Raw genomic sequence first — 26511 nt, 5'->3', positions numbered from 1 at the left:
TCCGCGGTCTCCGCTGAAGCCACAGGGGGCTTCCCCGCCCCCAGCGCTAGGATGAAATCGGTGCAGCCGCCCGCGCTAAAGATGGCGGCGGCTGACGCTGGGGTCTTGCCCTTGCTCAAGATGGCTGCAATCGAGGCGGCAGCGCGCTTCCCCTCAGTAAAAGGGCGATTGATGGGAAGTCGCTCACGGCCACTCTATTGCCCACATTAAAGATGGCGGCCGAGCGCGTTCACGCTGCCCGGGAAGGGGCCAGCTCAGTGACGCAAATTTCACTACCGGGTGAACGCCAGCGGGCGCCATATTGTCTTGTTCGTGAAGACGAGGAGTAAAGGGGGAGGAAGCGGCGGTGGCGGTGAAGGAGACGAAGCGGCGCCGCCTGTGACCGGCGGGGGACGGAGAGGGCGCATGTAAGTAACGGGGCGGGAAGCGCTCATCGCGGCGACTGGGGGGCTGAGGCGACCGGCATCCCCGCCCCGCTGAGCCTAGGGGGGGAGGGGCTGGAGGGCGCTCGGCGCTGTTGTCCGAGCCGCTCGCCGTGTGAGGCGCCGGGTGGCCCGCGCGAGGCTCCCTCCGCCCCTGGGGAGAGATTTATGTTCCCCAATGAGAGGGAGGGCATCTCCCGCCCCCGTGGCGGTTGGCACTTGCGCATGCGCTACGTGAGGGAGCTGGGGTACAATCGAGGTGACTGGAGAGAGTGGCCCCCGTTTCTCGCGGTGCGCATGCGCTGCTGTCCTGGGGGTACCCAAGAGACTGATGGAGACGGGTCTCCTGACCCCATATTGCGCATGCGTAAGTGGTCAACTCTAGCAGAACCCAATGGGCTGGAGCGCGTAGCCCACGCTGCTGTTCGAGCAGGAAGGGAAGCTCTTTGTTGAGGTCTCTGCCATGTGCCCATGGGTATGGGAGACCTGCCTATTGTGCCCAACTTTTGGGAATTTGCCTGCGACAATGCTATTAAACTGTCTCTGAAACCCAGTTGAGCCATCCTGGGTGGGTGGTTACTAGGTTTGCATACGCTGACCTGCTCTGTGTTTAGGTCGTAGTGACGATTATGCCATTGGGGTAACTTAGGCAGTGCCTTGTTCAGGTACAAGAAAGTTAGTGGCAACAAGGATATGTTCTTGATCTGCCTGATGGACGTGCACAAACCTCTCTTTAAACTCCAAAAAGAAGGATTCTACAGCTGCTAGCATTGTAATACTTGTTGACACAGTGAAGCAGTGCTGATTCTGTGTGCTAGTGACCAGGGCATGAATACCTGTGAGCCAGGTTTTTGCAGTAACAACATTAGGATTCTGTAACTATTAAATTACCAGAATACCTCTTTTAAATACTTAATGTGAAATAAATATATGTTGGATTGCACCAGCATGTGTGTTGATCATTCCACTGGGGGGCTCCTAAGGGGTAGCGTTACCAATGTTATCATTTACAAAATGCCTACACTTAATTGAACAGCTCAGCAGAGATGTGATGTTTCTAAACACCTTCTTAATCAGAGCTCAAGCTTTCAATCGTTACTCCTGTTAAGTTTCAGAGTAGCAGCCGTGTTAGTCTGTATTTGCAAAAAGGAAAGGAGTTCTTGTGGCACCTTAGCGACTAACACATTTATTTGAGCATAAGCTTTCGTGAGCTACAGCTCACTTTTCCACCAAATGCATCCGATGAAGTGAGCTGTAGCTCACGAAAGCTCATGCTCAAATAAATTTGTTTGTCTCTAAGGTGCCACAAGAACTCCTTTCCTTTTTACTCCTGTTAAGTGAGTAATACTTATACAAGCAGTTCCATAGAGTTCAATGGGACTGCTTGTATGAGTAGATACTACTTTCTGTGAATAAGGGATTGGGCCCATAATTATGTAGATACTGTTTTACCTAAAACTTTGACCTGTCTAATTTAGGGAAATTTAACTTCATAGACTGTCATGTATTATTTCTTTTCTTCTGTTAAGGGAGGTCTCAAGCAGGTTAGGCCTTTGGTTAGGGGGTCTCAAGAAGGTTAGGCCTTTGGTTAGGCTCAGCAAAGTAAGATATTGTGGGGGCAGGTGCCTGCTGCTTCGTTCTCCTTTCATGGCTGGCAAGTCAGGTATGGATTCATAAGGTTGCCATTGACAACAGATTACACTTTGCAGTGGGTCTTTGGATGGGTTTTACTTGGCTAGAGAAATAAATATAATGAAGAGTCACCTTCCCTGATGCGCAGACATTACTTGCGTATCGTATACCTCATCAGTGTGCTTGGTTTCTATAGAAAACAAATGCTTCAGGAAGGATGTTGCAGTCTAATGTAGACTGACAGACATTTCGGGCACACAATATATTGGATGATCATTTGAAAAATCTAGTGCCAGTCCTGTTGATTGGGGTGGCTTGATTTCATTTCTTTGTGCAGCCATCAGTTCTTTTTTGAACGTTTTCTAAATTCAGTAGAATTGACCATGATTTTAAAAAATAATTTTTTCTCATGTAAATGTAAACAGTCCATCAGCTGTTTCTGTATATGATATCAATGTAATCTTCTATGTAAAGATAATTTTAAAAATAGCTTTGGTATATTTGTTACATTAGTCACAGATTTGTGAGATTATGTGATCCACAAACAGGTGAAGAAGAATAAAATATGGCAGGTTATGGTGTCTTGGATGTACCTGAGCGAGTTTGTCTTTATCTCTCCAAACATCCGAAAGTGCATATAAGACACTACAGTTGCCCATTTTTTTCCCATCGTGCTTTTTAAAGTTTCTTTCTGGCTCAGTTCATTATGCAAGTATAAGTTTGAAATAACAGAAGACTAAAGTTTCATCCCTTCAGATTATTCTTTCAGTACAGGCGTTTTTATAACAATTTTTCAGTTAAATTTACCTCTGTTCAACCTGCTTCATTCCAGTGAGTAGTAATGTAAATGTTTCTCAGAACTGCTGATTCTTGAAGACTGTTGCAGGTGCTAAACAAGCCGTGCATTACAATTTGTCATCTATTTGTCCTTTATTTTGGATCGTCAGTACGTATTTGGAAGGCCTGTATTCCGTGCTTTGACAAAGGCACATTGAGAAGAATGGTTAAAGTACACTTCAAATAGTAAGACCTAATGCAGTTAGGCCTCACTGTAACGGCCATAATGATAAGTAACTGAGATAAAAATGCATTAGGTTTTGCTCTGATTTGCTAACAGAAGCTGTAGAAATAATTGTATTCTGCAAGAAGTTGACATTTGAAACAAATTATATATATATACGATACTTCTGACTATCTTAGGTATAAGGCAGATACCACAGTAACTGAGCATTAAATAACTTCAGCAACTTAGAAATACTACTCATGGTAACACTGAAGCCTTTGGCCAACTAAAAATGGGTTGGGTGACAGAGTAACACCCAAGATAATTATATTAACTCAGTCCAAACTCACTTTGCAAAGATTTCATATTAAAGGCCACCAAATACAGTAATATATTTAGTATCCTTTTTTTTAAATGAAATAAGGGAAACTGGCGCTTTTACGTATTATTATCAGAATGTATAGCATATTTGGGCACACATTACAAATCCACAAGAAGAGATTCCATTGCAGGGACAAGGAGGGAAGCAAAAAGAACAAATGTATGTTTTCTGAGAGAAGTGGGAAATAAATAAAAAGGATATTGTGACTGACCACTCTTCTTGGCTGTGGCTGAAGAGTGCACACTGCTATATGAGGGGATACGCATAGATAGCTTTCAAGAAAACTTTGTGCTTCCCTCTGTCCTGGGTTGGCTCTGTGCTGGGTCAGCCCCCACTGTAAATTATTCTAGTTGCCCTTGGCTCCAAGAGTCTGTTATAGCTGTTGGGATCACTAGGCTATAGGAAGGCCCTGGAGATGCCATTACACCAGCTCTACAGCACCAGAAGGTCCTCCTACAAAATGTTGATTATGTCATTGGTGTCTGCTTCTCTCATTGGTGTTTGCTGTCTTTTTTTTTTTGTGTGGGTGGCATGGCACAACACAGCTCTACTAGAGGGGGAAATCTGGGCCAGTATTTTAAAGAATAACACACACAAGCAGCATTACAGAGAATGTTACAAGACTGTTTATATTATTCTGTGACCTCCTATTAATTGTTAAATTGTCTGTAACAGGAAAATATATACAAGTAAAGAAAAAGGGTAATTTGAATTCATTAGGTACCTTTCTTTCTTGTAGTCATGTTTGTATAGCAAGAAAACAAAATTAGGTTCTTGTTCCCTCTTTGGTAAACAGATTTTTAATAGGTTCCAGTTTTCTGGTCTGACATGGGGGAATAAGAAAACTTTATCAGAGCTCTAAGAATTGTTATCTTTTGTTTATTCCTGGCATGCGAGAGCAAGGAAATACAAAAGAGAGAAAGCTAATTTCACTGGTAGGTGAAACAGCCAGAAATGAAACTACCACAACTTTGTGTTTGATTGAGTATGTGTTGATTTCCCCTTCCAGGTAGGCACATATGAATTTAACATTCTTTTCTGAACCTTTATACCCAGTTATGCCTTTTAAATTGTATTCATTGATGAGATCAGAGTCGTACCCTCTTCCCGTTTGCTAAATGCCAAACTGACGTAACACTCTCTTGGAGGGGAGGTGTCTTGCTTAACATTTGAATCCAGCCAGCAGGAGAGATGTTCAGATTTCTCAAGTTCCCAGATTCTGTTTGTACACTGAACTGTATTTTCCAGTATTTCTTTCTGTCTCAAAGGGGCTCCACCATCTCTTTGGAAGGGAAATATCTTCTAGAACCTCTCACAACTCTTACTGACTCAGTGTGATAGTGACTTTTCATTAGTGAGAAGTGGATTTGGATCTGTCCAAGTGCTACCCAAAGGGGCTCTACCTCTGTGGTGTCGCCAACATAGGAAAAGATGGCAAAGCAAAGTCCCGACCATTTATCTTTTGTGTGGCAGTACTCCCATTAGGCACCAGGCTAGCCTTAGTAATACAGTTTTTTAATCAGCTCATCATCTAGCACCTTAATTTCATAGGTGTCTTTCTTATATCTCTGTAACTCGGACTCTATATTCTACAGCCTCGACTCATTGCTGCCTGCATGTGTCAGTTGTTAATTTGAAGAAAAGGGTGTCAACTTTAGGATGCATCAAGGTGCCTAACACCCTGTGAGTTATTATGTAGAGACACTCATCAGTTCTCTGGGATCAATTTTTTCAATTTATTTTGGAGAGCACTAAATTGGTGATCCTGACAGGGAAAAACACAAGTATAGTGTCTGTTATTTATTGCTTATGAGACAAAATAAATCTGCCTTCACATTCTAGTTATACCTTTCACCATGAAGTTTGGGTAGATAAGTGTTCTTTATGGTCTGTTATGGATAAAACAGATAACTTGTTCAAATTAATTAACTACTAGCTTTGAATCTTGAAACGTTACAGCTTCACAGAATTACTAGGTCTTACAAAATGCTGGCACCAGAGGACTCTCCTACACTGTTGTGATCCTCCCATGGCCAGCCATGCTGGCTTGAGGACCATAGTGTCCCAGTGGTGAATTTGTAAAGCAGCCACCCCACACAGAGGATCTGGACTGAAAGATTTTGGTTTTCTCTTGGGAAAGAGGAGGATCTTATCTTATAAGAGAAAACTATGGTCTTTTTCTGTCCAGATAGTCCGTGTGGGGTGGCTGCTTTACAAATTTGCAGCTGGAGCCCCCCTTTCCCAAACCTGGGGCTGACAGCCCCAGCTGTGAGCCAGGCTGGGGCTCAGTTTCATAGCTGGGAGCCTACCAGCAGTGAAATTGACATTCTTGTCAGTTTCATGGTTTCACATTTCCTCTTTGGCTCCTACTGTCAGGGCTGGGTTCACCTGGCTGCCTCCCAATGAGGCATAGGGGGTAGGGGAGGACAACCTGGGCAGTGGCTGGGCTTGGGCTCTCTTCTCCCCCTTCGTCCCCCAATCCCTCACAGGGAGGAGGTGGCAGGGCTCTGGGCTGTCAGCCAGCAGGCAAAGTAAGTCGTGCAATGTCTACACTGACCATGCGTTGTCCTAACTACATTGACCTAAACACTATGCCTCTCACAGTAGTGGAGTTATTGGGTCGAGGTAGTAGGTGGCTTACATTGGCGGAAGCACCATTCTAGTGTAGACACGTAATTAGGTTGACTTAAACTGCCTTATGTTGACCTAACTCTAGCGTAGACCAGGCCTGAGACTGAAGTCTCATACTGGAGGCTTGAGACCATCACTCTCCAAGAATTAAAATCTTGTGAGATTCTATCGTTAGTGAAGCAGAATTACAAGTTATGTAATCTTCTCTTTGGCGATACCATCATTGCAAAATTCTCATTTGGAGAAAAGGTTTCAAACCTCCAGTATGAGATTGTTCTCATGGTAGGAAGCAGAGACGCAAGAATGAGAATCCTGTCAGAATATTTCCTTTAGAGAGGCAGAATTAAAAGTGAGTTAGTTTACCATCATGGGATGCAAAACGGAGATTGGTTATGAAGTCTGGTTATTCTATATAAATCCAAAAATAAAGGGCATGTTTTCTTAATTCTACACTTTCTCTTATAAGTTCCTGTCACCGTACCTACTGCCTTGTGTACTTCACTGCACCACTCTTTCTTAGAAATATTGATACTTTTTAGTGTTGCAGTATCATTTTCTTGGCCATCAAAGGAGTGCATAAGAGCTATCTTTCTGTCTACTGACTGAGGTCCAAAGGTTACACAATAAAACCAAACTGTGTAAATGGAATAGTCCCTTCAGTAGTAAGATTAAATAGTCTGTACATCCTCCTACGCAACTGGGCACTGCTGGGGCTTATGTACCAAGGAGCTATCTGTGGTATTTTACAATTATGCTGTCTCTTTAAATTGTTACAAAGACCTTCTAATAGCAACATTAGCCCATTTAGCAAGTTACCTGCTTATGTTGTCAAAGAATAAACCAAAGAGCAGGGCTTCATTTGAAGCCCATTTCTAGAAGCATTGAACATCCACTTTTGACAGCTTCTTATTTCAGTGTAAAATTATTAATAACATTCTGGGATCTTAGTCTTAATGTGTCTGCTTGAGGTACCCAGAAAAAATATTTCGGAATGAACAATTAGGGATGTAAGAGATAATTAGATCTTTTTGGTTGAGCATTAATCAGAATGCATTTTGAGTATGTTGTCAGTTGCGTGGCATTTATGTACATGACTCCTGAGTGCCAGAGTGTGATAGCATTAATGTCTGTTTATATTCTGAGACTAGTGGTGGATTATTAATATTTAAGGCCTTGTCTACATTAGGGAAGTATAGATTGGTGTAACTACATTGGTCAATAGTTACACTAATATGTCCTTCCATTTGTTTGTCATGTGACATCCCTACGGGCAACTTGCGGTATTTGCTTATGTGGAAGAGTAACAATGGGAGTATTGAAATATATATTTTAGCTTTTCTTACTGTAATTTAGAAACCAGAAATCAAGACAGCTGTCATCGTGTGACCAGTCAGTTCTTTGGAGTCTGCTGGATCTTCACAATTAGAAGATGTGAAGATCACTGAAAAAACAAACTTAATTGTGTACATTTTCTTTGTTATTTCAGGATGAAGGCACAGTTGTTGTAAAGTTACTTTAATTCATACCTGCAGTCTAATACAAACACTCCCTTAAGCATAAGGCAGACCTTGCAAGATCATTTTGAATGTAACTTTTTCCATTTTTCTACTGATACACAACAAAGCGGGCTTCTTAGTTACAGATCAAGATGCTATTGACTTGTGCTCTGTCTTTGTGCTATTCGATGTCTGTATATCCTAAACTGGTGCCATTGAGTAGTATGGTACCTTAATGTAACAATGAAACTTCTTTGTTTTATCCTGCAACAAAAAGGTGGTGGAAGAAGTAAAATAAATTCATGCTGATAATCCCTCTGATAATCTCAAAATTGAACTGGCCTTGTTAAAAGCCTACAAAGTTTGTTTCACAGCTTCCAAGAGGATTGCATCTTTTTTTACCTGTACCATATTCATGTAATTATATACAACACATTTTGGCTCCACTCCCACAAGCAGATCTATGTGAGTAGAGCCTGATGTTTGTGTGGAACCCCAGTAAAGTCTGTACCGATCATCTTTCAGGATCAGGGCCATTCTTTGTCTCTTGATAATAGCATTGTTTTTAGGATGTATAGAAAAATACCTTTCTCCATAAGATATGCTGTCTATATAATATCATCTGTTTTAAAGAACACAGAAGTGCATCAGTTGGATAATATTGTTCTAGTTATAAAAATAACTCCTTAAATGTTAAGTTGTAAACTAATATTTACTTTCTCTAAATTGCTTGTAGACCTCTGTCATGTAACTTTATCTTAAGAAACTTATTGCCACATCTTGCATATCATTTTGTAATTTATTAAATTCTTTATGAAAATTTTGGGGAAGGAATATTAGTTTTTCAGAAGTCATACAATGTTAAGTTTAAACAGTGCACAGCTGTTTTTAATAACCTCTTTCAGTTGATGTTTTGAACAGTTAGCATTTTCCTCCAGCTAAAAATATTAAACCAAAATTGCTTTGTCAACTTGGTTTTGCAGGAGTTAAATGTCTCTGTGTAATAAGTTCAAGTATGTAAAGCTTCCTGAATATCAGTTCAAATGTAAAGCCATTATTTTTATTAAATGTAGAATATATAAAGAATTAAAGATGTGGGATCAAGGTGGACAGCCTTGGCAGCAATGGCCTTTGAACCAGCAACAGTGGATGCAGTCCTTCCAGCATCAGCAAGATCCAAGTAAGTAAATAACAAGATTTGTGCTATCAAAATACAATTTAATTTATCTTTTGTAATCTGAATTTTAGTCCCTGGATTACAGCATGACTATGGTTACTCCTTTCTTATACTAGTTATTGAGAAATTGTATTTCTGATGCTCTTCTGAACCATCACAATTCTTAGGCACGACAATGCTTACAGTGTTTGTTTCCCCCCCCTCGTTGATTTTTAATATGTACAGTACAAGTAAGTGAATTGATTTGTCTTGGGTTGGTAAACTATCAACAGACTATAATCTATTCCCAACAGTTAGTCTGCCTTATTCATTCATGATTTTTGTTGCCTTAGTGATTCTTGATGGCTCTTGGCCTTTCTTTTCAGAAACATTGGCTTTTGGCTAAGCTGAGTCATGAGAAACCTTGTATTTGAGAATGCCAGCTTTACTAGGAAATGCCTGTATGATAAAGTGTGCATGCAGATGTGTTTAAAAATCACTTCAGTGTTATCTGTTTTTGTGTAGCTGGATATATTATTTATTTTGGTTACAGTAATGTGAATGGTGTGAAAGATGCTTTTCAAACACATAAGATGGTCCCTGCCCAACTAGGGTATGCAGAATGATGGCAGACAGATATGTCTTTAGTTCTGTGTTTTTTGTCTGTTGCATAAACTATTCTATCTAGAGATTATATGCTGACTTTATGATGTCTAATACTTATTATGACAGTATCTTTGTGAATTGATGGGTCTGTGATAATTCACCAGTGGTGTAACCCCAAGCAAGTTATTTTTCCCCCTGTTCTTGTAAAGATAAATTGATTAACAGAGGTGAGGTAACATAGAGGAGGGGAAAGATGGTCTTGTGGTAAATACAGATGACTAGTGACCCAGAGACCTGGAGTTTTATTTAAATATTTACCACAAACAAGTTCCTTAACCTTTCTGTGTTTGTGTTTCTATAAAATGTGAATATTTACAGCTGCCTCGCTTGGATCTTGACAGTAAATTCATTAATATTTATAAAATGCTTTTCAGATGTAAAGCACTATATAATTTTTAAAATAACTGTTTTTAGTGTTCTGCAGAGCGAAAACTGATATAGATGAGAATTGTAGAAAATGAGAAGTGCTCAAAATACACGTGGAGACAAAAGGTTATTAGGACTAAACACAAGTTATGTCCTCCATAAATAACACAGCAGTATATGACAGCAAATTCGTGAAAAATGGAAAATCTGCATTTAAACTAGATGATTAGCAAATGGAACTCTGTGCTCCTGTTTGTACACATCTGTACATAGGTCACCTAAATCAGGAGTAATTAATGTATAGTTATTCACTTTGAAGTATGTTGTACCTGTTGCCTACTGTTCTTGGCACACTTCCATTTGCTTCTATTTCCTATGCTAGTCTCTTGCTTTAATGCAAGGAGTGATGGTGGGAGAAAAAATGTGGAACAAAAAAGTAACAAGTCCAATCTCAAAGCAGAACAGACAATAGTTAAAAAAACATTATGGGAGAATAGACCAGGTAAAATGAGGAGTGACAGAGAAAAGGGAACAAACAAGGAGTAGGAACTCAAAAGACAATTATAAGAAGATAAAAGATCATTTTAACACGCACTACAAAATATGTTCTCTAACTATAAATCTTCCTTAAACTTAACTTCACTAAGTTTAGAATTTACAGTTTATATCTTTTTAAAATCTAAATTTGTATTCTTCACTCTCAACAAGAATACAACTTCCATCCATTCAAGTAATGATAGGAAATCTAAAACAGTATGTATATTGTACATGTAGAGAAACTCCATTGCAACAGTGTGCATGTACACGTTGACAAATTTGCAATCGATAATAAAAATGTAATTAATTACATGCCATGAGTCAGCTGCAAGGTAAATGTTGTAGGTAAATCAAGTGATTCTTCTGTTGAGAGAATATATATATATATATATATATATATATATATATATATATATAATCACTAATAGAATTGGATTTTGGAAGTTTAAAGTTTAAATACTAAAATGGTAAAGTTTTTTCTTAATTTGTTTTAGGTCAGATTGATTGGGCTGCATTAGCTCAGGCATGGATTGCCCAACGGGAAGCCTCGGGGCAGCAGAGTGTGGTGGAACAACAAGGAATGATGCCAAATGGACAGGATATTTCCGGAATAGAGCCTGGTCCAAACAACCATGGTAATTTTCAAGGAGATCCCAACTTCAACAGAATGTGGCAGCCAGGTTTGTCTTTTTCTTTCCCTCCCCCCCACGCCCTCCCCATTCCTCCCATATTTTAATTCTTTATTCGGTAATTTGGTGAATGTGTGAATATGTATTTATATTATGCACTGTTTCTCTATTTTGTGTGTGTGTGTGTGTGTGTGACCCTCCCCATTGCATCGTTCACTTACTTCTGACAACATGTCTACACTCAACAAATAGCTGGTTCAGGGATGGGAAATAGTACAGTCATGAAGATTTCACAGCACAATCTAATCATTTGTAATTTTCATAGGCACCAGTTAGTGTGTGTGTGTGTGTGTGTGTGTGTGTGTGTGTATGTATGTATGTAGAGTCTTTGGGTTTGTCTTTGAATTTTAATATAGGAAGGTGAACGCATGTGTTTGGTTTTTCCTGCCGTGAGATTGAGTTACTTGTTTCATTTCTTATTCCCAGGTCGGTAGGAGCTGGAGCATTGAAGGGCACACTGTGCTCTTGAGGAAGAGAGCACCTATTGTCACTCTGTTTCAACCCTTGTAGCTGTTTTGGGCAATATTTTTGACAGGTTATGGAATGAGTTCTGTCCAGCGCTGAGCTGGTAGGATGCTTGCAGTGGTGTTTTTTCAAGGCACATCAGCTTGGAGACCAGAAAGGGCAGAGGTCTCCTTGTGAAATATACTTGTATTGTGTGTATCTTATATTTTGAGGTTATCTGCTCTCCCCACGTCTTGCCCTACCCATTATATACACCGCACAAGGGATGCCTATAGTTAAGATTAATTGAGCATTTACAATAAAATGAGTCAGTTTCAGTTAATTATAACTTTCTCAAAAAATTAGCTTTTGGCTGAAATGTGTGTTTTTTTTCCCTATCAAGGAAATTTTTGTCCTGAAAGTTTCATTTAAAAAAAATAAATAATAGAGCCGATTTCAAGCACAGAAGGAGTAGAAGAATTGCAGTTTTGCTGATAAGAATTATTTTGCAAACATTTTCTTTTGCAGTTTTTAAAAAACATATCTAGCACATCTGCAGAATGTAATGGCGATTTGAAATTTGGCAGGAATGCAGTTTCTAAGTCCGTAGCTAGTTTTTTATTGGTCCAGTGAAAATTGCATTTGATTTTACAGCTATAAGGGAGGGGGAAAAAAATCCCAAAATCTGCACACGTGCACTGAATTATGTTTAAAAGATTAAAACAATGATTTCCCAAAGTTCTGTTGGCACTTTGCCAAATATGCTTATGTGAACTGAAAGTCTATTTCAATGAACATTTCCAATCTCAGACCATTACTTGTGATGCATAGAATGCTTAACAAAGTGGAGTAGAATGTCAGGTTTGAAAGGTAGAAGTTATGTGGTATATAGTGAAGGAGGAAGAAGAATGTGGTTAAGTCACTGAATTGGGACATTAAAGATCCAGGGGAGTCATGGCTGCAGTATGCAGCTCTGCAGAGAATCTGAGCAGTGCTGCTTTCCACAGGGGAGCTGCAGTAAGTAGGGTAGCCCTCAGAGCTGTCTAAATTACCCCCTGAGCAGCCCCAGGGTGCAAAGGTGTCTTAAGGGCACCTTAGTCCTTCCACCCCTGGTCTTCAAGTTCTGTGCTGCCACCTCTAAGATATGCAGTACTGAATCTTGCCGATAATGTTTGCAAGGTTTACATTTTTTGTTTTGTTTTGTAGTTTTGTTCTAACTAACTTTCTGCATTGTAATGTAAACATAGAGATCTTGTCATAGAAATGTTGAATCATTATTGAGTGGTTATGTTTCTAGTGGGGTCTTGGGGGATTTTTATGCCATTTAATATTTTTATCAATGACGTGGAAAAAACATAATTATTGATCAGGTTTGCAGAATATACAAAGATTGGAGGAATGGTAAATAATTGTTCTGTCAGTGCCCTGTCCTCTAAATATCTGACTCAGTTAGTAAGATGGATGGATGCAAGCAAACAGTGTTTGTTTCACTACAGCCAAATGTAAAGTCATGCATTTAGGAACAAAGAATATGCATCTAGGAACATAGTGACAGGATGAGGGACTCTGTCCTTGGAACCAGAAACTCTGAAGAAGACTTGTCATGGTGGATGATCAGCTGAACCTGAGTTGCAGTGCAGTACTGTGGCTGAAAGGACCATTGCATTCCTTAGGATGCATAAATAGGAATCTTGACGACTAAAGAGATTCTGTATTTGGTATGGGCCTAACCACTGTTGGTATACTTTGTCCACTTCATACTTCAAGAAGGATGTTTCAAAATTGGAGAAGGTTTAGAGAAAAGCCATGAGAATGATTAAAGGATCTGAAAGCCCTACCTTATAGTGATAAGCTAAACAGATGGAGCTCCTGGAGTCTATCAAAGAGTAGGTGGAGGGGTGACTTGATCACATCTATAAGTATCTACATGGGGAACAGAAATTTGATATTGGAGGGCTCTTTAGTTTAGCAGACAAAGGCATAATTAGATCCCGTGGCTAGAAGTTGAAACTAGACAAATTCAGACTAGGAATAATTTATCCAAGATTGTGGTGGATTCTCCATTGCTGGAGATTTTTAAATAGAGATTGGATGTCTTTCTAAAAGATGTATGCTATAATTCAACCACAGTGTTTGGATTTGAAGCAGGAATTAATTCAGGGGTATCAGAGTAGGTGGTTATAATGGCTCCTCCTAACCCTAATCTATGGCTATATATCCATTTATATCGACCTGACTCCTTATCGGACAAAAGCTGAAAGTCTTGTTTTCTGGCACTTCATGAGATTGATGGGCTAAGAACATTTATTATTTGTCTAAGTCTCGTTGTTAACTTCATACTGAATTTTATTCTAAATCCTGAACAGAATGGGGAATGCCTCACCAACCTCCACATCCACCTCAAGATCAGCAGTGGATGCCTCCAGCCCCTGGTCCAATGGAAATTGTTCCTCCATCTGAAGACAGCAACAGTCAGGATAGTGGGGAATTTGCCCCTGACAACAGGCATATATTTAACCAGAACAATCACAACTTTGGGGGACCACCCGATAACTTTGCAATGGGGCCAGTGAACCAGTTTGACTATCAGGTGAAACATATTTGTTGCTTTAATATTGTAGACGTACAGAGTCCCTTCTGTGGAAGTGTTCCTCTAAGAATATCTAGCGGCGACTCTCACTCTTCAGTTCTACAAACAACAAGAAGTCTGTTAGCTGCTAAATCTTAGTAGCTAAGATACATTTTAACACCATGCAAAAAACCTTATGCATACAGAAGAAGACTTTAGAGTTTTCAGTTCTGAGGCCAAACAAGATTTTTTCCGTACAAATAATGAGAAATGGTTATGTGCAAGATTAAAATGAGTCAGTGTTTTCCAGTATATAATTAACACAACAAAATTGTGTAAAAGAAAAGAGCATTAAATTAAGTTAAGAAAATAATATACTTAAATATATTAGAAAATGTACTATAGAGCAGTGGTTCTCAACTGGGGATCTGCGGCCCCCGGGGGGTCCATGAGCCCTTTCAGGGAATCCGCGGAGCCCCACGGTTGAAACCCAGTGCCCCGAGCCTAGCGCTGAAGCTGGGAGCTGCATGGGGCTGAAGTTGGCGGCCCCTCCCCCACCCCACGCAGTCGGGAGCGGCGCGGAGCTGAAGCCGGCCAACCTCCCCCCCCCCCCCCCCCCCGAAGCTGGGAGCTGCACTGGGAGTCCCCCGCCTGCCCATACATAGCCCCTAGTTACCCCCTGTCTGCACACTGCCCCTAGCTTTCCCCTCCCTGCGCCCTGAGTAGTTTTCAGTCTTTTTGAACTGAGTCTATCCCCCTGGTCTGTCTCTCCCCGCCGCCCTTGAGTTATATTTTTTGATTGCAACCCTACACAGCCCCAGACAGGCTGGGTGGCCTCCTGAGTGAGTTGGGGGTGGAGGTGGCACTCCCTTCCTGGACCCCGCTGTGTGGAGTTGGTTCAAGCCCCGCCAGCTCTTGCGTGCCCCACCCCCCACTCCATAGAAGTAAAACTATGCCTGTGTGTCCACCCAGCCCAAAGCCCTGAGTCTCCACCCTGCCCCCGCTGGGCCCTGGTGTTTTTATAGCATACTGAGGGGGGCCTCAGCAAGAAAAAAGGTTGAGAACCCCTTCTATAGGGAATAGCCCTGCTTCTGCAGGGAGATAGACTGGAGGATCCAATTGATCTTGTCCCTCTCTATCTTCTGTGAGTCTATGAATAAACAATTATTTAAAAAAAAATTCACATCCAATTTTTTTCTTTACTCTTGCAAACAAGTTGTGTGTAGTGTGTATAAAGAATAGATTTTTTTTAAAAGTATTACAGTGAGGGGTGTTGTCCAATTCTCTATATCCAAAGGATTTACTCTATTTCATCCCCCCCCCACACAATTTTCAATGGTATTGTATGATCAAACCTGTTTAAAGTAAATTATAAACCCACACTACCTTTTGGAACATCTACCTCATATTCACAGACAATGGAAATCTGTGGGGAAGACTGACTAAAGGCATAGGAATTTATTTCTATTTTCTATCCTTCTTTCTCTACTCATAAATTTTAGTGCCAGGCATCATTGTTAGATGTGAGGTGAGCCATCCATTTTTAAATACTTTAGGCTATAAAAGTCTTCTGTCTGCTGTTACTGGACAAAGTTTTATAGAAAACTTCTCCGAATCCTGTAAAAATGGTATTGAAAATCCATTTTGTAGCAGATGATGCAGTAAATGGTACTATCTTTAAAATTCCAGTGGAAGTACTAAATGTCTGTTATTTGAATAACCAAAAGAATATAATAAAACATTGATTTTAAAAAGAGCAAAAAAATCAGATGTTTTAAATTTGAAACATTTCTTTTTTAAAATAACCTATTTAAATTTCAAATTAAGACAACCTGTGTTAAATCCTAAACTACTTATAAATATTAAAATAATTTAAATTGAATTAAAATATTAAATGGTACATGTTTTCTGCCAAAATTTTCAAGAAAATCATATACTGAGCTGGTGGGAGTCACTGGCTAAGCACCTGGAACTACAGTTTGTTGAATTACTAAGCCAGCTTTTGATAGTAGTAGCAGATATTTTCTTCATTTCACATTATTCAGATAGTTCAATGACTAGTTCATTCAAAGTTAAAAAGTTGATTGGAGTTGAAAAAGAAGAAAAGTTTGTTTTCCTCTTCCAGTCTGTGAATAAAAACTCCGTGTGAGAGAATGAGATCTACTAGTTCTAAAATCTTGAAGGACATGGTAACCCAAAACAGTCAGTTCAATTTATTAACCACAGATAACTCTTATTATTTATATGTGTTTGTATTGTCGCAGTACCTAGTAGGATTAGTCATGGACAGGATATAGTACTTTTCTTGATAATCAGTTTTAAATGCAAAACATGTTTTGATAAACTTGTTTTTTATGTATCCAGCACATTTAAGGGAGTTTTAGTTAACTAATAAAAAAAATTAAAATGCTGTTTTTGTGCATTTTTAATTGAATTTCAGTTTGCATGCAAATAGAGCTTGACACAAATTACACATAAAAATGAACTAGTAAATAAGAAATGTATCATCCATACAATAGGTATCATTTCAACCATAATAAAAAATGTAACATATATTTAATTTTTTAAGCTGTATAATTGTTTAAATAAATGTGCATAGATATAGTGTATCCCCTGGTTAACAAAGAGTAATATCAAATTTAGTGTAGAGGGTATATGTAGTTGTAAATAAGCATGTTTTAATGGTTTCCAGCCAATGAGAATCAAGCTTTTTTTAAAAGAAAATAAACTAAGAAGTACAAATGCAAAACAAGATTAAAATAAGGTTTCCTGCTTGTTTTAAATCATGCAGAAAATTGGCACTTTAAACAATTTTGACTTAAATCACCCTGTCATAAAATATTTGATGCTTGCAGCCTTATACCTTTACACCATCCTTTCAAATGGATTCGATGGCTATTTCTAGGCACCAACTATAACACGCACTCATCGGTGCCACAACTTTGGAACTCTGAATTGCATGGCAACTTAATAGGAATGCAAGGACTGTACCAAACTTGCATATAAATGTATGCATTATTTTGATCAGCCATAATATATCTTTTTATTTGTAACATCCTCGATAGATAAGTGGAGATTGCAGGTGAAGTCCTGCAACAAGCAACAAAAAGTTGGAGCTTTTCACCCGTGTCCTCAAGCTCTAGTTAGAGAGAGAGAGGGTGATTGCACGTCCGCACTTCAGGACTCTGTGTGCTGTTTTGACCCCCAGGCTGCACTTTGTGCACCCCAGTTTTAACTGAGTATTCTGTTGATAGTTGGTAGTGAATTGGTTAATGTTGGCTGCAGCTAGGTGGCTATCAGATTTCAGTTTTAAGAGGCTGTGAAAAGGGGTTGACTGCAGCCCATTCATAGATTCATTATGGTGTCCATGCATTGGTTTACATTCTAAAATCTATTTTCAAAACCAGAAGTTCTTAAATAAATAAAAGTCACTTTTTAAATGAAAATCACGCTTTAGATTTTGGGGACCACGGTAAAACAGGTAGAAAGACCATAGGTAGAAAAATCCATGATTTCAATTTGCATGGACTTCTGTTGTTTCACTTACACACATGTGCGTGCACACATGCTATGTGGAGCCCAAGGAATAAGTTTAGAGTGCATTGTCTTAAATGTGAAGAAAAATGAACTGCATTACTCTTTCAGCATGGGGCTGCTTTTGGTCCACCCCAAGGTGGATTTCATCCACCTTACTGGCAGCCAGGACCACCAGGGCCACCAGGTCCCCCAGCACCTTCAGCGCCTCCTCAGAACCGAAGGGAAAGGCCCTCATTCAGAGACCGTCAACGTTCACCCATCGCGATGCCTGTGAAGCAGGAGCCTCCACAGATTGGTACATGTTAACCACACTTTAATGAAAGAAACCCAAAAACATGATTTCAGAGATGGTTTTCATTGTAAAAAGAAATGTAATGTTTGAAATCTGTAATTACAACTTTAAGAAAAAAAATTGCTATTATTAGGTGAGAAATATGTATCTTTTTTTTTTTCTTTCTGACAAAACTATAAATCTCTGGCATGCAGATGCTGTGAAACGTAGAACCCTTCCTGCTTGGATTCGTGAGGGTCTGGAAAAGATGGAACGAGAAAAGCAGAAAAAGCTGGAGAAAGAGAGAATGGAACAGCAACGTTCTCAGATGTCTAAAAAAGAAAAGAAAGCAAGTGAGGAAGCGGAAGGAGATGGCCCACGGTTACCTCAGAAAAGTAAATTTGTAAGTAGAAACATTCGCTTTTGATCTAGATATGTATTTTCCTGAAAGGTCTTAACATTTCTCTCTTCTCTTGTAGATAAAGAGAAACTATTTTTCAGTTTACAACACTTCTTTGTTAACTCACGTTAAAAATTAAGTTTGTGTCAGCTGCCGTGCCACTTACCTGATCTTTGTAAATTCTTGGTAGATAATGGGCAAAAGTTTAAGCATGGCTTAAAGAATATTTATTATTACTTGGTTTGTAATAGCAAAGAAGAAGTGATAAAATTGGCCTTTATTTTCTGTTGGCATAAATTGGTAATTGGCATAAACTAGTAGACAGTTATCTATGGTAAAGAATTGAACCGTTTGTATTAGGACTAGTTTGAGTACAAATGTACCAGTGCATACATGCTTGCCAAACTGAACCAATTTAGGGAGCTTTATGCAGTAGCCTTGTGTTTGTGGTAGTGCTTCCTAAACAATTTGCAGTGCTGGATACCTATCCTACAGTGACCATACCACTGCATAGGTGGCCTTTCTGGACACAGAGGGGTCAGGTGAGCAATCGAGAGCCTTCAGTTTTTCTCCTGGGGCAGCTGCCTTGCCTGACGAATATCCTAGGTTGTTGGCTGAGGGTCCTCTCTTTGGACCCCGTAGTCAGATTCCTCCAATCCATGCATAAATCCCGTTCGCTTGGGAAAAAGTATCTCTGTTGATCCCCTCACATGATTTCCTCCACACTCTGCGTCCAATAACAGCTTTGTGTGTCCTAACCCAAAAGAACCACCATGGCTTGTCTTCTGCAAATGCTGGTTTGACGGTCCATCTGAGGATTATCAAATCTGCATTGCAGCTGGTGATTTATGGTTGGATTTCTGGCTCCAAGGGCTTGTAGAGTGGGAAGGGGGATCACTTACTTGTTTGGAGGGCTGTTTTTGCTTCATTCTGAAGTGCTCTATTTCAATTTCTGTTGAGTAAAATAAATAGAAACTGCCTTGTTTTAATTATGAATTTATCCTGAAGTATGCAATGTTCTTCTTATAGGACAGTGATGAGGAAGAAGATGACATTGAAAACACAGAAGCTGCAAGTGTTGGAAAAGTCAGTAGGAGCCCCTCTCCTGCTCCTCAAGAGGAGCAAAGTGAACCAGAAATGACAGAAGAAGAAAAGGAGTATCAAATGGTATAAATAACATAGTTCTCTCAAAAGCGTGTTCGTCTATACATCTGTGTCTGTTTTTAGGCATAGAAGAGCAGTTGTGCTTTTCTATGCGTAACATTTTAAATAAATATGTAACCCAGATTGTATAATGTAATGGGATTATATATGGAGTCGTGCGTGTCTCCAGTTTAACGGGGTTAGCGTTTCCACATCGGGGAGAATGTACTTGCATACGTGTGTACCATACCATATATGTGAAGTTGATAGCTATCTGATAAGCTGTAAAAGAAATACAATATACTTGTTTATCATGCATTTTTGCCTACCTCACTGGTCTTCGTCCACTAATAATTTTAATATTCCACCCCCCTGCAACCCCCCATCTACATTTTGCTAAAAATACAGTTTCTTGAAGCCCAAGAATAGCAAGATTAAATCTTGGGCCAGCAGCAACTTTTCTAACCAAAAAAAAAAAAAATTATTTGAAGTGCAATATCTTGTGGAGTTGCATGATGAGAAGTGGGAGCTTGTTTCCCAGTATGACCTAGTATTCATTGGAGGCTTTCTCTCTCCTACGTATAAAAAAGCTATTTCAGGTGACTTGTTGCTGTTTTTATGGTTCTTTCTGAACCCTCTACAACTGAAATCCTGGTATTTAAGGCCCCAAACCTGCAAAGTTGTATGCATGTACTTTATTTTAATGAAATTAGGTAATTGTGCAATCTGTAATAGTGGGATTTCATACCCTGCTTCTGTACGTGAAATGCTTATGGTTATAGGTCAGTGTGAGAGTTCAGACTGTTTGGATTTTTTCAGTTGGACTTGACTTCAAAACTACTTCAGAGTCCTAATTTTAACTGATCTTTTGTATAGAAAAAAAGAATTAAGTAAAAGGAACCAAATTATGTTTTTACACCCAAGAAAACCAGTGGGTTGCATATGTTTAACAAAGTGTAGAATTTGGTCCAAATACTTTGCTTACAGTGTTGTTTAAAATTATTTTCTTCAGATGATGTTGACAAAACTGCTGCTGACAGAGATTCTTTTAGATGTCACAAATGAAGAAATTTATTATGTAGCCAAAGACGTACATCGTAAAGCAACTAAAGGTATGCTTTTCTTTTTTAGTTTGTTGAGTGAATATTCTATATTTGCATGTTTTTAGCACATTTTACCCCATAGCAACTGTTCCCAAGAGCAATCAATATATAATGCATCTGATTTGCTAGAGCTCAAAACCAGTAATCATATACTGTTGTCCTGTGCAGTGTATTGTGAGTTACTTCAGTTATTCCATTTCTTTCATATAATTCATTTCTTTAGTTATGATGGTATCTGTGTGTTAATGGTTTTTGCAGTGTAGATATCTATTTCTTAATGCTATCATTTTACCTCAAACTTTTAGTTGATCAGAAATTAAAGGAGACAAATATGAATTCTCAAGTAGCTCATTTTGTTTCACTGTTAACAAGCCACTTTATATATAAACAGCAGGTGATTTTTTTTCTATATAATTATGAGTAAAATTAAATATGTAAATACTGGTATTTGAAATATATATGCAGATGCTGTAACTTGGAAACGGATCTATGAATATAGATTTGTGGTTTGCAAGAGACTATTAACTCACATTTATAATGTGAAACTTTTACATGGTGAGAAAATCTAGGACTGGTTTTAAATGGATGATACATTTTTAATGTTTCTTCTCTCCCTCCAAAAAACAGCAATAGTAGTAGATTTAACAATACCATAGAATCTCATGACTATGAAATCGTGGCTATTTGTGTTAACATGTTGTTCCTGTTGTTGATGTGATACAAAGCTCCTGCAAAACAGCTGGCACAGTCCAGTGCACTGGCTTCCCTCACTGGGCTCGGTAAGTATGTTCCTTATTTTTGAGAGGGGCTTAATGGGGAGATCACTCTTACCTTGCATTTCCAGAAATTGTGTTTTGAAACTAGGTTGTAATTACCCTAATAATTAAGGGTCATTCTGCAGCCTTTACTCATGTTGGGTAGGACCTTACTCTACAAGTTATCCCACAGATTTCAGAGAAATAATTTGTGGAGTAAGGAACTAATCATATGAGTAGAGTATCAGAATCTTGCCTAAGTTTTGTAAACTAGGTAAACACATGAGAAGTACACTTACTTTTTTTGGCTGGATAGTTTACTTGATAACTAATCTTAATGGGATGGTTTTTTAATTGTTCCAGCAGCAAACTACAATCTTTTCGAAGGAAGATCACTATTTTTATGCTTTACTTCCTTTTTGATCCAGCCTATGTTAACCGTGGGTAACAGTGGACAATATAACTGATTAAAAATGTAAAGCTCTGGTTTGCAAAAAAAAAAAAAAGTCTATTCAAATGTTTAGAATAAATTTATACTTTCATTGAAAAACTACACACTTACTAAAGCTCCCATATCCACGATGATCAATTTGAAGATGTACAGGATGTGAAGCGTAGAATTGCATTCTGAGATGTAATAGGAAAAGCTCTTTCCCAATGTTGTCATCTTACTGTAGTCTAGTAGCAGTGCTACAATAAAATGTCAATGATCATGTGCTGTGAACTTTGTTGGTGAACACCTTTACATGAGGTGAAATGTTCTCTATCCCAATTATTCAGATGTTTTTTAATTAATTGTAATAAAGATTAAGAGAACCTCAAATGGAAAGAAAGTAAAATGCCTCTGTGTCAGATGTTTAAGGTTACTTTGTATCAGTCCAGTATATACTCAGATCTTTCTTTTGGGGACAAGGGAAGTCCATTTCTATTCCATCTCTGTACCTTTTGATGTACAGTATTTTCTAAACCACAGTAGAAAAGTTGATATGACATTCAGGAATTCTAAGCCCTGGACAACTGAAGGCTGCCGAAGTCATTGCAGAGATGTCTTCAGGGACAGGGTCCCAGGCATTTCACTGCTTTGTCTGTGCACTTGCTGATACATGGGAAGGGGTTGTTACTGGCTCCATATGGAGCTTTTTTTGCCCTTCCATACAATGAGAAAAGTGCCGTGATCACAGTGGTTGCTTGCTGAGAAACAGACAAGCTGTTCCAGAAGGAGTAAACCCAGATAATAAGCATCAGTACAGAAATGGGTGCCTTGAACACTCCAGTCAACCAGCATTGGCACTTCCCTCAGAATAAGTGGCTTCTTCAGAGAAGAGAAAGTGAAAAAAAGGGCAATGTACTCTCCTCTTTGCCCCACAGAAATATTAAGAACAAGGCTTAATCTTTCCTCGTGATAGACTGGGCTTTATGCACGCAGGTGGACTGGGTGGTTATGGATCAGGAGACAGTGAAGATGAGAGGAGTGACAGAGGCTCTGAATCATCTGATACTGATGATGAGGAACTACGACACAGAATCAGGCAAAAACAGGAAGCATTTTGGAGAAAAGAGAGAGAACAGCAACTATTGCTAGAAAAACAGCTAGAAGGTAAGTTGCTTAAATGTGTTCCTGCTGTAAAAACCTACGCATGCATATTTTTTACAACTTCGTGGAATATGTGTAGAGTAGTGATATATCTATTCAGGCTAAAATGTATGGAGCCTCATATAAATATGATGTTCTTCCAGTGATTGTTCATGTCCATTCCAAGCAGGTGTATGCGCACCGCTTGCACACCAGCCAGAAGATTTTTTCCCCTTGCAGCGTCCGTAGGGTCGGCCTGGGCGCCCCCTGGGGTGGCGCCTTCATGGCACCCAATATCCGGCTCCGCCAACCCCCACACCCTTTCAGTTCCTTCTTGCTGCCCGTGACGGCTACAGTAAAGGGCGGCTACTTTGCTCGCTCTTACAGCAAGCACCTTAGCAGTGTCTTTGTTCTTAGTGTAAATAGTTTTTTTTCTATAGTTTATACTTGTCATATAGGTAGTAGTGTTTGGTTAAATAGTTCGTTTCCCCTTTGGGGGTATGCCCGGGTCTTCGGCGTTTAAACTCTGTGAGTCCTGTGGAAAGTTTATGCCCAAGATTGACCCTCACTTGTATTGCCTGCGGTGCCTGGGTGAGACTCACCAAAAGGACAAGTGCTGCATTTGCAAGGGTTTCCACCCAAGAACACTTAAGGACAGAGAGCAGAGACTAAAACTCCTGCTCATGGAGGCGGCTCCGAGACTGTAATCCGACCCAGGATCCAACGACCCGTTATCGAGCACATCCTCTTCAGTGCGCAGCGCTCTGGTGCCAATGGCGCGCAAAATGGGCCTGGCTAAGGATTCTAAAGCCCACTGGCACCGCCACTACTCGGGACATAGGGCATCGGCCTCAGTTCGGCACCATTCTCCATCTCCGGTGCCGGTAAAGAAGAAGAGGCTGGTGAGGGACCGATCACCCCCTTGAAGTCTAAGGGGCTGGTGCCATCTGCAAGTGGTTCGACACAGACCGCCTCTGCCTCACTTCCGCCCAGGGTTTCGTTGACTCCTGCCCCGGCCGGGGTCCAGTCGAGTCCGAACCCTCCTCGGTTCCTGGACCATCTGGTGGACATACAACCACCATCGACACCGGAGGCGTTTGAGGTGGCAACGGACCTGATGTGCCGTCCTCCCCCCCAAGGGAGGGACAAATCTCTGGCGACCACACGCCCCCTGTTCAACTCCAGGGGTAAGCCAACTATGATGGCTCGTCTGTCTCCATCTCCGGCACCGCCTGCACAGACGCAGGAAGTTCATCACTCCCCGGAATCAAGTCGTCGTTGGTTGGCGACCTGGGGGACTGCTCCTCCGTGGTCCATCTTATTCTTATTCGGAGTCGGAGGTAGACTCGGCTCGATCTAGTAGATTCCGGAGCAGAATGTCCCGGTCCCAGCGCAGTCACCAGCCATACCCGGCACCTGCTTAATGGCCCTTCTGGACACCCTGGGCGTACCATCAGGCCAGGGTCAAGTCCATGGTCCACGTTCCAGAACAGTGTCTGTGTCCTTGGCGTCGCTCATGCCACAGTCAGCACCGGCACCGCTGATGACGGCGCTACCCTCTAGTGGAGTGGGCCCGCCGACTCACATGGTTTCGGCACCGATACCTCAGTCAGCTCTGGCACCGGCTCTCCAGGTGACGGCACCGGTGGAAGCCTCAGCTCCGTCCCTACCAACCCCGACGGTCTCGATCCCGCCGGATTTATCTGCCCCAACACCAGTTGGGGTGTAGAGTTCTTCATCGGTATTGGCTCCACAGTCCGAGTACCGCGTGCTGAGGACCCTGGGGGGGCCAAAGGTAGTGAACTGGGCCCACCTCCGGTTCTCTCTTCCTCGTCCTCACCCGATGAAGCGGTCGCAGGGACTTGGACAGCCCCAGATTTGGAGGACAACCGGGTTCTTCAGCAGCTTTTGAGGCGGGCCGCCCAAAGCCTGGGGATTCAGGCAGAGCAGGTGGAAGAGGATTTAGACCCTGTTATAGACATCCTTGCTCCCTCCAGCCCATCCAGGGTTGCACTGCCATTTATCAAGTCAATAACTGAAACATCTAAGAACTTGTGGCAAACTCCTGCTTCTCTGGCACCTACAGCCAAGAAATCTGAGCGCCGCTACTTTGTTCCCTCTAGAGCGTATGAACATCTTTACACCCACCTTCCTCCGGACTCTTTGGTGGTCAACGCAGCCAATCAGAGAGAACGTCAAAGGTTTCAAGGCTCCACTCCTAAAAACAAGGATGCCAAGAAACTGGACCTGTTTGGCTGGAAGGTCTACTCGACAGCAGGCCTACAATTTCCTATAGCCAACCAGCAGGCCATAGTAAGCCGTTACGGACATAACACCTGCTCGTCTATGGCTAAGTTTACAGAACTTCTGCCCCAGGAAGCTTGGGGGAGTTCTCTGCGCTCGTGGAGGAGGAGAAACTGGTCTTCCGAGCATCTTTGCAAGTGGCCTTGGACGTTGCGGATGTGGCCTCCCGCACTTTGGCCACAGGGGTGGTTACGAGGGGAGGCTCCTGGCTACAGGTCTCTGGTCTTCCCCACAAGGTCCAGCAGACCATTCAAGACCTTCCCTTCAAGGGTGTAGCTCTCTTCTCTGAGAAGACGGATAAGAGACCTCACAGCTTCAAGGACTTGACGGCTACCCTTCGTTCGCTGTGGCTTCACACGCCTGCTACCCAGCACAGACGTTTTAGGCCTCAACTTGCCCCTCGTCCTTACTAACCCCAAAACCGCCAGGACGCTCTGCATAGGCAGAACAGGAGCACTCGGAGGAGGCAACGTGCTCTCTCTGGACAAAGCTCGGGCCAGCCTAGGGCCCCACAGGGCTCTAGACCACCCTTTTGAGGGTATGGTCGAGGATGGCTTGCCAGTACGACCTTTGGATCCTTCCCATCTTACTTTCTCATCCCGTCTATCTGTGCCTGGTCCTGAACTACTTCAGACTGATGGGTGCTCCGCACGGTAGAGAGGGGATATTCCATCCAATTCTGTACTCTCCCGCCCCCCCACCCCCTTCCTCGTCCCACCTCAGGGACCCCTCTAACGAGCAACTTCTAATTCAAGAGGTGCAGTCCCTCCTCTCGGTAGGGGCAGTGGAGGAGGCTCCTCAGGAGCTATGAGGCAAGGGTTTCTACTCCCGGTATTGCCTCATACCGAAGGCGAAGGCGGAGTCTCAGACCCATACTGGACCTGCGACAGCTCAATAAGTATGTAAAGAAACTCAAGTTTCGTATGGTCTCACTAACCTCCATTATCCCCTCACTGGATCCAGGAGACTGGTACACCGCCCTCGACTTGAAGGATGCGTATTTTCATATTGCAATAGTCCCACATAACACACACTGCCTCAGACTCGTGGTGAACAGAGGCAACTGCCAATTTGCCATCCTCTTGTTTGGACTGTCGACTGCCCCCCCCCCAAGTATTCACAAAATGTGTGGTAGTCATTGTGGCATTCCTGTGCAAGCGCCAGATACAGATTTTTCCATACCTTGATGACTGGTTGATCAAAGGTTGCTATTTGGAGGCTCAGGTCGAGTTTATAAGGAGGATCTTCCTTGACTTGGGTCTCCTCCTGAACGAGGAGAAATCTACTCTGTCCCCGGTGCAGAGGACAGAGTTCATAGGTGCGGTCCTGGACTCTACCCAAGCCAGGGCGTACCTCCCGGAGGCCAGGTTTCGCTCACTTCAGGACGTCATACAGAGGCTCAGACGGTTCCCGACGACGTCGGCAAGAAACT

General features: G+C 41.3%; 1 protein-coding gene across 1 annotated transcript in view; it reads left to right on the top strand.

Annotated features, from left to right (window-relative positions):
* Positions 1 to 238: 238 nt before the first annotated feature.
* The window catches only part of PNISR (PNN interacting serine and arginine rich protein), a 34894-nt gene continuing 8621 nt past the window's right edge, over positions 239 to 26511 (top strand). Inside the window, exons 1-10 of the mRNA XM_038394224.2 lie at positions 239 to 407; positions 8640 to 8746; positions 10786 to 10971; positions 13791 to 14014; positions 17639 to 17825; positions 18017 to 18204; positions 19231 to 19368; positions 20357 to 20456; positions 21173 to 21226; positions 22629 to 22799. Coding sequence (XP_038250152.1) covers positions 8659 to 8746; positions 10786 to 10971; positions 13791 to 14014; positions 17639 to 17825; positions 18017 to 18204; positions 19231 to 19368; positions 20357 to 20456; positions 21173 to 21226; positions 22629 to 22799 — 1336 coding nt within the window. The 5' untranslated portion in view covers positions 239 to 407; positions 8640 to 8658. The remainder of the gene's footprint in view (positions 408 to 8639; positions 8747 to 10785; positions 10972 to 13790; positions 14015 to 17638; positions 17826 to 18016; positions 18205 to 19230; positions 19369 to 20356; positions 20457 to 21172; positions 21227 to 22628; positions 22800 to 26511) is intronic.

This window comes from Dermochelys coriacea, chromosome 3 (assembly GCF_009764565.3).
Source record: "Dermochelys coriacea isolate rDerCor1 chromosome 3, rDerCor1.pri.v4, whole genome shotgun sequence".
Taxonomy (NCBI): Eukaryota; Metazoa; Chordata; order Testudines; family Dermochelyidae; genus Dermochelys; species Dermochelys coriacea.
The sequence above is the reverse complement of the archived record's forward strand: the minus strand, read 5'-3'. Positions and strand labels throughout refer to the sequence as shown.